This window comes from Ciona intestinalis, chromosome 4, assembly GCF_000224145.3.
Source record: "Ciona intestinalis chromosome 4, KH, whole genome shotgun sequence".
NCBI classification, from domain to species: Eukaryota; Metazoa; Chordata; class Ascidiacea; order Phlebobranchia; family Cionidae; genus Ciona; species Ciona intestinalis.
This window is the reverse complement of record NC_020169.2, coordinates 2,444,089-2,459,529: the sequence shown is the minus strand read 5'-3', so window position 1 is coordinate 2,459,529 and position 15,441 is coordinate 2,444,089. Positions and strand designations below refer to the sequence as shown.

At 36.9% G+C, this 15,441-nt stretch overlaps 3 protein-coding genes across 4 annotated transcripts in view; 2 read left to right on the top strand and 1 right to left on the bottom strand.

Annotated features, from left to right (window-relative positions):
- Positions 1-6,206, top strand: part of LOC100179811 (RNA cytidine acetyltransferase) — an 11,317-nt gene extending 5,111 nt beyond the window's left edge. Inside the window, exons 11-23 of the mRNA XM_018811640.2 lie at positions 527-705; positions 1,100-1,196; positions 1,365-1,481; positions 1,876-2,019; positions 2,385-2,531; positions 2,803-2,936; positions 3,103-3,239; positions 3,691-3,971; positions 4,227-4,304; positions 4,693-4,854; positions 5,478-5,554; positions 5,709-5,789; positions 6,023-6,206. Coding sequence (XP_018667185.1) covers positions 527-705; positions 1,100-1,196; positions 1,365-1,481; positions 1,876-2,019; positions 2,385-2,531; positions 2,803-2,936; positions 3,103-3,239; positions 3,691-3,971; positions 4,227-4,304; positions 4,693-4,854; positions 5,478-5,554; positions 5,709-5,789; positions 6,023-6,113 — 1,725 coding nt within the window. The 3' untranslated portion in view covers positions 6,114-6,206. The remainder of the gene's footprint in view (positions 1-526; positions 706-1,099; positions 1,197-1,364; positions 1,482-1,875; positions 2,020-2,384; positions 2,532-2,802; positions 2,937-3,102; positions 3,240-3,690; positions 3,972-4,226; positions 4,305-4,692; positions 4,855-5,477; positions 5,555-5,708; positions 5,790-6,022) is intronic.
- A 506-nt stretch (positions 6,207-6,712) lies between these two features.
- LOC100182143 (probable G-protein coupled receptor 21) lies at positions 6,713-10,131 on the top strand. Its single transcript, XM_002131858.4, has 3 exons — positions 6,713-8,016; positions 8,176-8,462; positions 9,291-10,131. Exons 1-3 carry the CDS (start codon positions 7,432-7,434, stop codon positions 9,613-9,615), a joined length of 1,197 nt encoding a protein of 398 aa, XP_002131894.1. The 5' UTR covers positions 6,713-7,431; the 3' UTR covers positions 9,616-10,131.
- On the bottom strand, positions 9,339-14,760 carry LOC100184507 (protein STPG4-like). Of its 2 annotated transcripts, none has more exons than XM_018811699.2 (7): positions 14,486-14,760; positions 13,284-13,355; positions 12,762-12,893; positions 12,115-12,299; positions 11,994-12,048; positions 11,641-11,748; positions 9,339-11,202 (listed from the first exon to the last, which is right to left on the bottom strand). In XM_018811699.2, the coding sequence occupies exons 1-7, from the start codon at positions 14,600-14,602 to the stop codon at positions 11,089-11,091; spliced, it is 783 nt and encodes a 260-aa protein (XP_018667244.1). In that variant the 5' UTR covers positions 14,603-14,760; the 3' UTR covers positions 9,339-11,088. The 2 variants fall into 2 exon arrangements, with proteins under 2 accessions (XP_018667244.1, XP_009858305.1); XM_009860003.3 differs by lacking the exon at positions 14,486-14,760 and adding an exon at positions 13,459-13,805.
- Positions 14,761-15,441: the final 681 nt, after the last annotated feature.

Below are 15,441 nucleotides of genomic sequence, written 5' to 3'. Positions count from 1 at the left end.
TTATTGAATTTTGACAAAATGCGGCATAAAATCTGCTTTTGGCTGATTTCTCACAGTTAAAGCAGATGTATTATTTCGGACTATTTGTACAACCCAGTATTACCACCGGGGTGTGGAACAATGTCCATTAAGTCCTAAGTGTCTTGCCCAAGAACATAGATGTCCACTGTTAAGTTAACATTGTTTGTAGTTCATATTGTACTTTAGTGATGCCCCTCCCCAATCATGTGCATTTTTGATTTTTCCTTTTTCTGTCTGAGTTTGTTGGTTATTCATTCTAAACATCTTTTGTGCCGTGAGAAATTGTCAATAAACCCAACCACAAACTTTACACACATCAATGCATGGTAGAAACATTGAGCTCCAAACCCGTTTCTCTGTCTCTCTGATCAGTGGCACAGGCTGTGCCACACAGTCATGGGGGTTTGGCAACCTCTTCTTTTAAGATTATTTTTCTGGCTTCGCCTCTGCCTGTGATGTATAGGCTAATCTTAACCAATGCTGCTTTTTTACAAATTTTATGATCCAGACTACTGCTTCACCACTTGGTCGTAACTTAAGCGAGATAACCCTTGAGGAATCGGTACGTTACGCCCCAACGGATCCCATCGAGTCATGGTTGAATGAGCTTCTCTGCCTCGACTGTGGCTCCTCGTCCTTTAGCAAAATCTCCACTGGGTGTCCTCCTCCAAGTGCTTGTGATTTATATCCTTTAAACTTTAACAAATTTTTTTTTTTAATTCAACCAATATTTTTTTAACTTTAACAAATATTTTTTTTTCAATTTCAACAAATAATGATTTTTTAATCAACAAGTTTGATTGCCGTTGATTTGTGGTATTTTTTAAATAGTTTAATTTGCTGTTTAGAAATAAATGCACAATTAAACCAGAATATATGCAATTAAAAAGGTAACAGGCCAACTTTAGCCTAAATTCTAGTTCCCCTAGTGTGTCAGGCCGTAGACCTCACCCATATGGAATTCCATATGACTGACTCTTTGTGAAAACTTACTACATTTACACATAATAGTTCACAATAATTTTTTTAACTTAAAAGCCATCAATTTTTTCCTTAACCAGATTATTTATAATTAAACGTATTATGTCAATCGAGATACATTATTCTGCTACCACAAAGCATCTGAAGCATTTCTACAACGTCTGATGTCCCTTTATGTTGCTTCACACTACAAGGTACTTTTTAAAATTTGCAAAATAAGAAAACTTCTCGCTTGGCTGTTAAACATAATTAATCCCTTTAATTATTTCCATAATTTCTAATTTTCCCTTGAATTATTCATAAAATTCTAAGTGACAGCTGAGACACCACCACAAAAGTAATGAATTATAATTATTTTGCAGAACACACCTAATGACCTTCAAATGTTATCTGATGCCCCTGCTCATCATATATTTTGTCTCCTGCCACCAGTTTCTGCTGAACAGAAATCTCTACCTGATGTACTGTGTGTATTACAGGTCAGGAGAATTAAACTGGACCATAGGCTTAAAAATGCCTTGGTATTCAATTTAATAGTATATTTAGGTATGGCTAATTTAAGAGAATATTTATAAAAATTATACAATTATACACCTTTTTTTTAATACCTTGCTCTGCATGCTACGCAGAAAATTTAAAAAAATATTACCCACAACGTCTATAGGCCTCTAACTTACATACCGAAAAAAATTCATGAAAAAGGTGTATAAAGCCATCATAATGTGAAATAAGACACTTACACGCCAAGTAAGCCCTAACAATAAGTAAAAGATGAATATTTTTGAAACATGATTATTAAAAAGTGATGAATATTTAATATTTAATGTGGTATATATCTGTTTTTTTCATTTAACCTGTAGTATCTGTTTACAGATTTGCTTGGAGGGTGAAATCAGCAAATCTTCTGTTGTGTCGAGTTTATCTCGTGGCAAACGTGCGGCTGGTGACCTTATTCCTTGGACAGTGACTGAACAGTTTCAAGATCATGACTTTGCTTCACTATCTGGTGCTCGTGTGGTAAAAACAACCTAAAACTTTTTTATATATGAATGTGAAACAGTACTTATGGCAGTTTAATACAATGTTTCACTTAAAATCCACTAAAATTTTGCTGCTATAACATTGTTTTAAATCTAATGTCTGATCAAACAGTAATTACCCAAATCATAGGCACCAAACTTTTAGGAGGCAGGGATAGTTAGATGTGCATTCTTTTAAAACAAGTTTAATGCTAATGTTTCAGATTAATTCAGTGCAGAAAATTTCAGGCTAGGCACTACCCTGCCACCACAGGTTTGGCGCCTATAGCCTAAATACACTGTTCTGTAAGTTAAGCACCTCTGGGACTAATTTGATGAAATATAAATATACTTTTATTACAGGTAAGGATAGCTACCCACCCTGATTATCAGGGCATGGGGTATGGTTCACGTGCATTGGAACTACTGGAGAAATATTATGAAGGGAAAATGACAAGTCTTGATGAGAATGAGACGCCAGCAGAAGAAGTTAATATTGTGAATGAAGAGGTTGGTGGTTTATAGAAGGGTGGAAGAAGATGGGACACATTTTCCTTCAATTTTCGTGTCACATTTGGTAGTAAACAAATAAAATTTAAGGAATTATAAAACTGTATCCCCACGACTCCCATAGACCGTTGTTAGTTGTTTAAAATATGATAAAAAAAAAGCATTAAGACATGTTTTTGTTTAAAGTGTTAAAGCATTTAAAAGTTTTTTATTTTATTTTAAATTTTTTTATTTTTTTTAAAAAAGATTTAAAATTATTTTTTGTATTCAGGAAGTTGAAGCTATGGATGAGGTTCTTACACCAAGGAAGAGTCTTCCACCATTGCTATGGAAACTTAGTGAAAGAAGACCGGAACAGCTTAATTACATTGGAGTTTCTTATGGTCTTACTGCCCCATTACTTAAGTGAGTGCTGGTTAATATGTAAAAATTACAAATTTTGTAGTAAAATTTTAAAAATAAAATAAAAAGCTTTTGCTTTGTTTACAAAAAAACAATTTCAGATAACCAGCACTTTTTTTAACTATTAATTTAAAAAAAGCTTTTATTTTAAACTAACAACCTCGTTTAGGTTTTGGAGCAAGGCTGGTTACACATCTGTCTACCTGCGTCAAACTGCCAATGATTTAACTGGAGAACATTCATGTATCATGCTTAAAGCATTGGACACTGAGGTGGACAAGAGTTGGCAGGATGCTTACTTTGATGGTAGGGTTAAAAATGATCATTTTGTTGCATGAAAATGGTTGAATGACGCTAATTTTTATTTAGACGTTAGGGGGCCAACATTAGCCGTTAAAACATGTCGGTCTTATTTCATACACCTTATGCCTGTTTATGCATTACTATCTATGTGACCTAATGGCTTATTGTTTTTTTATTTTGCTGCCAATTAGTATAACTCCAATAGGAAAGACAAAGTTTTCCTTTGTTAATGCCTTAACCCTATATCACATAGGTGACTGACTGTAACCGAAGTCCCAAATGATGTTAACTGAATCAGTTAGGTCAATGAAACATAGATTATGGGTCAGTTTAAATGCAACATGACAGCCTATACGTTCTTGGTCTTAGTTTTAAGCCAAAACTTTTGAGATGAAAATCCCAAAATTCACATGATCTGTCATATTTGTATTGAAACTTAACCAACTATTTTTAGATTTCCGCCGTCGTTTCATCTCCCTCCTCCACTTCCAATTCTCTTCTTTCAAGTCTTCCACTGCTCTTCAAGTCCTTCGGCGAAAGAGCAAGAAAACTACAAAGAGCAACCCGCTCACAAAATCAGAGCTAGATTTCTTCCTGACCAGCTACGACACGAAGCGACTGACCTTATACTCGCGAAACATGGCAGACTACCATCTGGTCATGGACCTCCTGCCAACTTTAGCTCGTCTTGTTTTCCTTGAAAAATTAGTCGTACCTCTGTCTGTTGCCCAAAAGGTAGGTTTAAAATGGTAGTCTAGTTGTATTTTTACTATGCAGGTTATTTATGCTCATTATGATTGCTGAAAGTGATTATATTCACTTTGGTTTTATATGATCATTATTATATTTTAAAAATCTATAACCATAACCATATATATGACCTAGATATATGGTTGTAGACTTTTTACAATCACAATATAAAATAGTAACAAATTTAATGCGCAATTAGTAATGTTTCTGCTCATAGTTATAATATCTTTCTTTTACCAGGCCATCATTTTGGCCATAGGCTTACAGCATAAATCAGTGGAGACAGTAGCTTCTGAGATCGACCTTCCTTCATCACAAGTAAGTTTGTAATTACAACGTAATATTTATTAGGGTGGGTGGGAGAAGAAGGGAGACATTTTTTGGTCCATTACGACTCCTATAGATCGTTGTTATTTTTTTTAAACCTGATCAGGAAATTTGGATATTATGTGCTAAAGGTGCCCCATCTTCACCCACCCCACTATATTAGGCTTAGCCTCAGATACACCCTAGCTAAAATTGCTACTGAGTATTGTTAATCCACAAAATTACATACATCTACAGTCAACATAACAGATTCGTAATGTATTTTTAAAATTTTCTTTCTTTTTTGTATTCTGTAAGGGTGAGATCCTACAGCGAGGCATGTCATGGAATTCAGGGGTTAAAATAGAGTTTCACATTACTGACAATTTTTACTTTCCAGGTTCTTGGACTTTTCAACAGGGCAGTTCGTAAAATCACAACACATTTAAGTGAAATCGAATCAGCAGCTGCAGAAAAGGAATTAAAATCAACTCTCGGCGACGAAAACGCTGCTGATGCTGTTAACATGCAACCACTAGAAGAATCACTTGATAGTGAACTGGTAGGTGTTTTATTATACCCAGGAAATAGTTGTATATTACTGTGGGGGGATGGGACACCTTTAGCACATAATATCCAAATATCCTGATCGTGTTTTAAACAATTAACAACAGTCTATGGAAGTCGTGAGAATACGGTTTTCTAAATCTTTGAATGTTTTTTATTTACTACTAAATGGGACGAGAAGATAGAATGAAAAGGAGTCCCATCTTTCCCCACCCTACCATATATAAGCGAAAATTTCAGCGACCATTTTTAGTTGCTAACTGTGCAACAGAGACGAAAGTTTACACAAATTCAAAATTATCTAACACGTTGCACTGCATACGCTTTTTCTGTTTAAATTAACCAAGTGCTACTAAATACGCAACAACCAAAATTGAGACCAACTAATGGTGTACTAAAAAAATATACCTTTCGCCAGTAACTAGCATCATTACGTTCCCAAGTGCACTGGATCTTGTGTTCTGTGTTTTTGTTAGAGACTAACACCAACTAATACCATTACATTTGAATTTAATGTGCACATACAGGGAAATGATACTATACCTAATTTGCAGGAGTTTTAATTATAGACTAACTAATTACATTTAAATTTAACGTACAGTTTTGATTTGATTTCAGAACGCAGCTGCATATGAAGTCGTTCAGAAACAGAAAGAAGAATTAAAGCAGACACTTGCATCTATGGACTTAAAACAGTTACGTATTCATAGAATCAGTTATCTCATGCAAGTTAAATTACCATCTGCGTTTTTTATGCTAATGCCTGTATGGTAGTATAGACTGTAATAGTAAAGACTACAATACAATGTGCGTTTACACTACGTCACTAACTGTAGTTCTATTGTTTAGATACGAAATTGGTGGTAGTGACGAAGCGTGGCAAGATGCATTGTCGTCGGGCAAGAAACAGAATATCGTCAGCGTAAAAAGGTATTTCCACGTTTGTGATGCATGCGGGGCTAATTATAGCTGATGTCATATGACGGGGGCGCTGTCGATTTAGACGTTATTTCAAGCGCTGATGTAATGTTAATGTACCTCGTGCAACTACACTATGGTGCTGTACACCTCATGCCAATTAATGAATATGCAAATGTTAATTTAACCTTACTCTGACTCTGTACTGTACCACCGTTCGCAACTAACAAAACTTATTTTTTTAGCGCAAAACGTCCATTGCCGACATCTGAAGAGCCGGATACAAAGGACAAAAAGAAGAAGCGTAAATTTAAGAAAAAAGTGAAATCTGCGTAACCGTCGATTTTAATTTTTTTAAATTTCACCCGCCGTGTGGACATTTTGAAATCAGCAATAAAACAACCAAATAAAACACACAATTTAGCGGCACAGTTGTAAAAGCTCAATTTGATTGGCATATGCCTATTTTGCAGTATTCTGATATCCCAAAGCTTGTTCAGCAATAATAGATGTTTTATGTGTTGAGTAATCGACCTCGTTTTTATGAATTAATCATCACGGAGTCAGCGTGCGGTGTAAGTTCGACAAATGATTAAATTTTCGATGGAATTTCGACAAATGACTTGAATGTTTGATGGTTTTTCAGCTACCTAATTCGGGCGACTGATTAGCTTTAACGCTATGCTAAAATGTGCTAACCTTGCATGCATATGAGGTAATACGTATTAGCGCAGGAGGGATGACATGAAACTATATTCCGCCAATTGTTGACTGCCTGAGCCTTGCGACATATCCTATAAGTGTATTGTCCAGTAAGCTGAATTCAACTAGTGACGTAATACTACCCGCCTGTCACGTAGATAAGTTAACAGTATAGTAAATATGCTATGGTTGACGAAAGGCTGCTGAGGGTAAAGAATTTTTGGTAGCGGGTGTTTTTAGCCAAACGCGTGAGTTTAATGGTGATTAAGTTTGTCCGTGGTTTTGCATTATGGTTCTTTGGCAGCTGCGGTTTAGCGATAACAAAAAGATAAGGTTAAAATGCCCTAATAAGAAAACAGTTCTGTCGGCTTGTGGTATAGGACTACTCGTGGTCATAATTGAGCTGGGAAATTTATATAAAAAAGAAAGGTCAAACGAGTCGACGACACGGTATAAAAACAAATGTTCACTTGTGCAAAATGTACAGATGGCAATTGACTATTGCATCACGTCAAAACGATATAACAACAAATGTTCACTTGTGCAAATTGTACAGCCGACAATTTACTATTGCATCATATTGTTTTGGTGTAGATTCAGGAAGTTGACAGTTTGCGTAGCCGCCTGGCGCTGATAGTATTTGGTGTAATGTGGTTATGTTGTTTATAGCTTGCGTGTTAAAGCACGATTTATGAGCGAGAAACCTGTAGAACATTAACCACGCTTTCGATAAGACCGTAGAGTTATACAAGCAAATATTACCTGCTTATATTGACTGTATATGTGAGAGTGAAATTAGAGCCGAAAATATAAGATCGATATGACACATATGGCGAGAATTTGTTAACAAACCTAATTTTTATTTAAACAACATCTTCGTTTTTTTCTGGTCAGAAAGTATTTATTATAGCGTTTTGTCAGAACGACAAGATTGTCTGAGATAAATGCAGAAATGAGCACAACGTTGGCTTTCGCCAGAGATGAAAATGCAACTACAGCAGAGTTGGGAAATATGACCGTGCCTGGAATTCCAAATAACCTTATTCCATGCCCACGCATGATGCCAGAATTGGTCGTTGGAATAATACTTGCAGTCGGTATTGTGGCTTCAAACTTGGCGTGTATGAAGCTACGTACATTTACCAAAACCTACAAAATGTCTCAGCACCCAGAGAGCAAGTACTTCGTTTTCAATCTGGCAATCAGTAACATTTTGTGCGGAACCGCGCTTCTGGTAACCAATATATTGGATATAATCCGCTTGCTTCATGGCGATATATCAGTCGACTCGTGCTTTAAACTATGTCAGATATGGGCGCCTGTGTATATTTATTGTGTCATGATTCCATACGTTGTCTTGGCAACGCTGGGCGTGGACATCGCCTACTATTGTCACCATTCAATGGATTATCATAGGCGTATGACGCCATGGAAACTTCGTACAAGTCTTGCATCTGGTTGGATGTACACCCTGCTGGTCGTGGGCATTGCATTTGTAGCGCACCCTCAAATCTTATGCGACAAGACGCGCTGGGAGGTTAGTTAAATAATGTTTTTCCATGTGTCCCTATATCGTTACGTTATAATTTGTTGATGTGTGATATATCCCGTAAATTTAGTACAAGTCAAAGCAGGAATATGTTCATTAGAAACTGTATTGTTAATTCCCCTGGCTTAATATTATTTCCTCATGCAGTTGGACATATTTTTCATCATATTCCCAATCTTCCTGATGCTACTCCCTGCCTGTTTCGTTGTCGCCATTTTCGCTCACACTATTCGTCTCTACTGGATTGGATCAAAGAGACTGGCCAGACATATGAGTGTGTACAAAGTCGGGCCAAATACCGAAACTAAAGCCTGGTTGGTTCGCAAGTTTGTACGGAAATTTGCGCACTTGATCGTCTTCTCCATTTTATGTGGTCTCGTATACACAGTGACTACAATAGTGGAAGTGTCATTAGAGTTCAATCAACACAAGAGGTAAATTGAATTATTATAGTGGAATGGACGAAAGATGAGACACCTATTCATTCTATGTTCTCGTCTGATTTAGTAGTAAACAAAGAACATTCAAAGAATTATAAAACCGTATCCTAACAACTCCCATAGACCGTTGTTAATTGTTTAAGACACAATCAGGCTACTTGGATATTATGTGGTAAAGGTTTCCCGTCTCCCCCCACCCAATACCATATATAAACTATGTTACAATATACTTATTAAAGTTACTGAGCGCCATTATTGATTTTTGTTCCTTGTTTCAGCTGTTTTAATTCTAAGTTTTTTAGGATTTATTATGGCTTGCAACAAAAAGTTTCAAGCTTAAAAATGGGACTTGTATATGCTGCAAATGTGTAGCTGGTTTCCCAGCAACGTAAGAGCTGGATTGGTACAAATTGCACCGTACATTTACTGACAAAGTTAAAGTTACCTGTTATGCGATAACTTGTAAGCGGTCATGAGGTGTGTGAATCAGAACACTGTTATAGCGACTGCCGCCCCCCGCTATACGCGAGGATAAATAAGTTACATTTATATATAGTAGGGTGGGAGAAGATGGGACACCTTTTCGTTTAGTTTTCTCTTTTCATTTGGTAGTAAACAAAGAACATTCAATGAATTATAAAACCGTATTTTCACGACTTTCACAGAATGTTGTTAATTGTTTAAAACACGACCAGACTATTTGGATATTATGTGTTAAAGGTGTCCCATTTCCCCCCACTCTATACTATATCCGTCAAATATAGTTGTCAATGCGTAGATCTTAAAACAAATGTGTTTCTTAAACTGTGTTCGTATTTATAGACTGTGCATCCTATACCGACTTGATCGTGTGTTCATATCGTTGAATTCTCTACTTTCACCGTGGATATACGTGCTCAACGTTAAAAAAGTATTCCGTAGACGAAGTCTGAGCAGCAGCGTTCGTAATACGACGCTGTCTCGCTTTGGATCTTCTAGTCGAAGATCGGACCGTGTCGTGCCCACCAATGGTAATCCGCCTGAACCCCGGACCCGCAACGGAAGCAGCACTCATGTTTCTTCAACCGCAGCTGAAATGTACGTAAAGTCGCCCATGGTGCTGTCAATCCTGCCCAAACTATCTATACCGGGGCAATCGCCTACTTAATGCGTTGTGAATACAACTGCTTTTGCATGTTGAGTCATTCCGTGTTTTGGGGCATTTCGTGTATAATGTTGCAGTGCTCGTCACCAAACTTGCTAAGTGGCACACGTCGCTCATATTTCGTCACTGTACAAACACCGACCGATGCTTCCAATGTTTTTATACTTACAATCTTTTAACTTTTAATTTTGATTAACCATTACAAACGTGTACGCGATTTCATTTATTTAAGATGCAAAGTTTTATTGAGAATTTCGAATTCCTATTAAATGTAATAAGGCGCCTTCCTATCCCGATGGTGTGTTCTTCCAATTTTGTATTGTTGTTCGCCTTCCTCTATTGTAATGATGTATTCTTTTTGTTGTGCTTTTCCGTTTATATTTTTATGGTGTTTATGCTTCGCATGAAACGTTTTGATTTTAAAGGTCATTTTCGTGTTTTGATTAACTGATATTCAGTTTCCCCTGGTGTTGTTGTGACCACATGCACCGAGTTTGAATAAAACGATTAAACATTAAACGTTACAATCTTCTGGCATCTCTTCGCAGGCCTTTCGTAAATATAGCATTAAAATAAAGTAATTAGGAAAAGTCCAAAAACCGGAGTAGTGTGTGAAAAATTAGCCTTACAATAAAGTTCCAGGAGTTTTAGAAAAGCACATTCATCCAGATCACCGAAGGACCGTGCAGGTTCGATCCGAAGTTTCCGAGAAAAGTCCAGGTAAAAAGTCGACGGCAATGTATTCGGTAAATCGAACTCTCGTTTATTACATGCAAAATTACATTTGACAGTTGTGGATAGTTCGGATCATTCAAACAAAAATTATTCTGTGGAACTACAAAAATTTTGGTTTGCAGTTGGCTGCTGCTTTATATGGAGCTACGCTGCGAAGTGTTTCGCGGGTGTAGAAATAATGTTTTTTTGATCCGTTAGTACGAAGTCTCGACTCTTGAGTAGGTATAGGGCAGAGTTTGTAGAGCTGCGTTATTTACGGCCACACAGGGAATGGGAAAGAGTAACATTGATTTTTCACCTAGGTTACGACTTTTATGGTACGCGATACACACCCAGATATTGGTCTTGACACCTGCCCCCGATATTTGCCGTTAGGACGTTATTCCAAATTCTCAAAACATTGGACGGGGTGGTAGACTTTGTGGTGGCATCTGGAGGGCTTCCAGAAACTTCGCAACAGAGAAGGCTCATACGGTACTAAACTGCCTTAAACTGTCCTAGAACACCCTTAGGGTAACCGACAAACTGCCTATGACGTTCAAAAGTACATTCCTAATACTATATAACCGTCTAAACAAAACGTTCTAACCTGGACTTTTCAACCACGTATATACTTTGTCTTTGGGCTATCAGAACCAAAGTACAAGCTAATTTTAACGTTTTGAATATTTTTTACGTTTGCTGGAACGTTAGGCATATTTAACACATGCACCACTAATAAATGGGCATTTTGACTGGAAATCACACTTCGAAAGAATTTCGGAAGAAAAGTCCGTGCATTCGTCCCATCTTCATCACTGTCTGTGATTGCGGGGTCTGTAGTGTTGATGCGTATGTAGCAGGACCTGGTACTTTCTGCTCAAGTTTGTAATTTGTTTAAGATAATTAAAGAAAACTAACTTTCGTTACAATGAGCATAATATAGGAAATAAGAATATGTAAGAAATTACATAGTAAGACATAAAAACGTTTTACAAAACAAACCAAAAAGAAGCAAATGTAAAAAAGCACAATATATATAAATATCTAGTCTATATATTTAAAGGCTAAACCATAAGTATTTAGTATGGGGTTGAGTAAGATAGAACATATGTTAACGATATTCTATTTACTACACAATATTTTATATATATAAAAGTAGGGTGGGAGAAGTTGGGACACCTTTTTATTCTATTTTCTTGAATTATAAAACTGTATCTCTACAACTCATATGAACCGTTGTTAATTGTTTAAAACAAGATCAAGAAAATTGGTTATTATGTCCTGTGTCCCCCCGCCCTACTATATAGGTACCGTTTGTGAAGTTCTAAATCTTGGAGTTCTAGATTTAAAGCTGGAAGTGACGCTGGGACTTCGGTTTATGTTCGTTGGGTCATACGAGCCAGGAGGTGGGCCTTCTTTCTATGCAAATTAGTAAAATTACACAGCGATGTTACTGTATATAGCCATATGTTTTTATGGTAGTTGGGTACGAGTTTCTATTTGAGATTGTTTGAGATTTTTTGACTGGCTGAGTCATATTTTAATTTGAATGTGTATAATTAAAATTTGAATGTGTATAATTAATAACGTTTTAAACGTTTAGCTGCCAGATCCCCTTTTCACATTTTTAACTTTTAAGATTTAGCATCAAACGTCCTACTTACTGGATTGAAATACTTTGTTGGAAAACGAGGTGATTGTGACTTGAACGCACCGTGACTGAAAGTGTATAGTAAATGATTTAGTTATATAATCGAGTACAATCGTAGGGACATGTTAACTTACTGTATTGGTGCTTTGTTTACAGGTATTCGAAGTGTTTCGTACTCGCACGGTGCTACATTGCAATCGCGGTCTTTTAGGCCAGGTAGAACTCTTCTTCTGCCGGAGCTTTTAAACTCATAAGTCAAGGGTTGTCTGGAAAGTTCTTCAAGAAAATCTTTGTGTTCGTAAGCTCCTGGGAGCAGTATCTGTAGCAGTAAGGAGATTTGCATTGATAAAATTGGCATTTAGGTTATTTATGTTTATGACGATATACGGCAAATGTCGCAAAATATGGATAAAACGTATAGTAGGTTGGGGGAAGATGGGACACCTTTATCACATAATATTTAAATATCCTGAACCTGTTTTTAACAATTAACAAATATCTATGGAAGCCGTAAAGTTATGGTTTTATATTTTTTTTAATGTTCTTTGTTTACTACCAAATGGGACCAGTAAATAGAATAAAAAGGTGTCCCATCTTCCCCCACCCTACTACATAGAAAAAAACATGAAAAAATCTTAGAAAAAACAGGGACAAAACTTTCAAAAACATAGATCACTTTAGGTGATTTAGAGTCTAGACCGCTGGGTATGAATCGTACGCTCTTACCACTAAACCAATATGTCAATTTATATGTAGCCTATGTGTAATTGACGATAGAGACCTCTCCATTCCTTGTGTTGCTTGAGTTTTTCTTTCTTCCTTCCCCTTTAAAGTTGTAAGTTGGTTTTATTCGATTCAGGTCTTTATCTTGCAGAAAATCTCGCTGTTCGTAGGTGCCTGGGACGGGTGTCTCCTGCATGACAAAACGTTAATTAACTTATCGTTTAACACTTTCACATAATACATCAACACCGGGGCCGTATAACACATTGGTTAGCGCGCCTGCCTCCTTACCTAGAGGTTATAATATAGGTTAAACTAAAGGCTCGCCACTGCTATCATTACTGGCTTTTATGTGTCATTGGGTAAAGCATTTAACAGCAATTGCTCCAACCCAGTGGCCACTAATGGGTTGTCTAAATTCCAGGCCATACTTTAAAACCCTAAAAAATAAAATAAAAATCCAAAATAATAATTAGTAAGTTCAATAACTCGTAAGCGGTCACTACGAAACACAACACCCGTGTTATAAAGACGCCCCCCAGCAGGGGGTGAACAGTTACATTCATTCAACACCACCCACTTTTAATGTCACTCTCCACCATTCCCTGTCTGTCAGCTGTGGTGTGAATATATCATGGGGTGTGTTCCTTCCCTGAAACGTAAATGATCATTTACACAACATTTACGTTGTAAACTCTAATGCATTAAGTATCGTAAATATTCGCTGCATTTTGATCTATTAATGCATATCTCACTTTAGTATACGTCGAATACGCTTTAACAGGACTTCGTACAGCTTCCTGTGTGCTAAGTCTGCCCGATACATAAGACATCATGCTTAAAACTGTCTTTAAAGTTACAACACTAAAACTTCACTACTCGGCTCAAAGGAACAGCGTGGGGTGATACAAACGAGCAAAACCTTTAATTCCAAAGACCTCCCACGATTGTCACCCCGTGGCGTGGAATTGTAATGACCCTGTTCATCATGTTTACCCCTACACTACAGTTGTAAAAGACGACATCCCTGAGAATACAATTGCGGGCATACTGTTGTCTATATCCGGTGTCATAAGATAAACACGAAGCGACTTATCAGCCGCCCTATCTGTCAATACAACACCATAAAAGAGATTGCTCTGTCAATAAAACGACTGTCTGGTATGTTTTGGATTGACACCGCAGTCAGTCAAAAATACCCCATATTTATAATTGAATTATCAAAGAACTCAGCCTAAGATAATATCTAGAATTTGAGTTCAAATTTTCCATAAGCGGATTTCATTTAGAATTCGATTACTCGTCGCAATATTTAAATGCGGTTTGACATTTTAAAATTATGTCAATATAACCTTTCAATACAATTTGGCATAAAGCACGTGTAAATATTATAAATCGTACTTGATAGAAGAAAGAGCAAATACAGCGCACACGCGATGTTGTATAACCGAACCAGCAATGTATACCCAAACTGCAATCATACGTTTACCTTGGCAAAATGTAATATGTCACGTTTCAGTAGTATAGTATGGTGGAGTAAGATAGGATGGCGTAACCACCTAAATCCCTTATTTTCTATTGGTATTTTTAACAAATTAATACGGTTTTTAGGGCCGTGGGGATATGGTTATAAACCTATAAATAGTCTTTGTTGAATACTCAGTGCGACGAAAAAAGAGAATGAAAGCATGTCCCATCTTACCCCACCTTACTACACCTATGCTGATATACCGTAACCTGCAGGCAAAACCATTGGTATTGAAAACCAAAACATGATCTTACTCGTCTCGGAAGAGTCCTCAGTTCTCTCAATGTGATAGAACTACGAGTCGGGGGAAGACGGAACACTGCCCGGGAATGTTTTCTCGCAAGCATGGAAGCGGCAGGCATCTTTAGCATGCTTGACTCCGAGATTATTTTAAGATCACTGTTGCCATTAGTTAAATTTTCTTCGTTTAGGTAATTCAATTACCCAAAAGTGCACTGTCAATTTCAATAATACTTTGTAACAGTTTTCCATTTAAAATTATATCATTTTCTACGTTTTTTGCCGGTTGGCTGAATATAGCCAATACACATGCGAACTGTTCTTTATATAACTCAAGTTTCTACACATAATAGAGCTTGTTGCTACTATAAACAACTAGATATGCTTTGTAGTTACTGTAAACATAGCGGCGGTGCCAGTGATACACATGAAGTCATTGTTCTCAGGGCAAAAACTCTCTTAAGAAAAGGTACAACTGTTCTTTCCTATTGAAACTGTAGTTACTCATAGCACCAAAATATACCTACAGAGAATTTAAAGGTCCGCGATACAACACTAACACATAAAGTTATGCGACAAACAGTGTACGAGCATTCCGAGAGATAATTAGTAATATGATCGTTGTGTGGGTGATATATTCTACTAAGGTTACTAAAGACACAATAGCGTTTGAAAATATCGCTTTATCATAAATGTGGGGAGGGCACGCCAAGTGAAAGGGAAGGGTCGTTTTCGTTTCCAATTGTTGCAATTCCTGTTGCCAGGTCTTACTCACGTGTCGACTTGTAAAGAACTTGCTTAGAAAATATTATTTAGTTTTAAAATGTTGATTTTCGGATATGTTTCTGCAGGGCTGGAATTGCACGTTTACCAATAATATGTTTACCAATTTTACACGTTTACCAATAGGTTAAAATGTTCATTCGGCTGGAAATTTTGATCGCCTGGTGGCACTGCGGGGTTTCGTTAA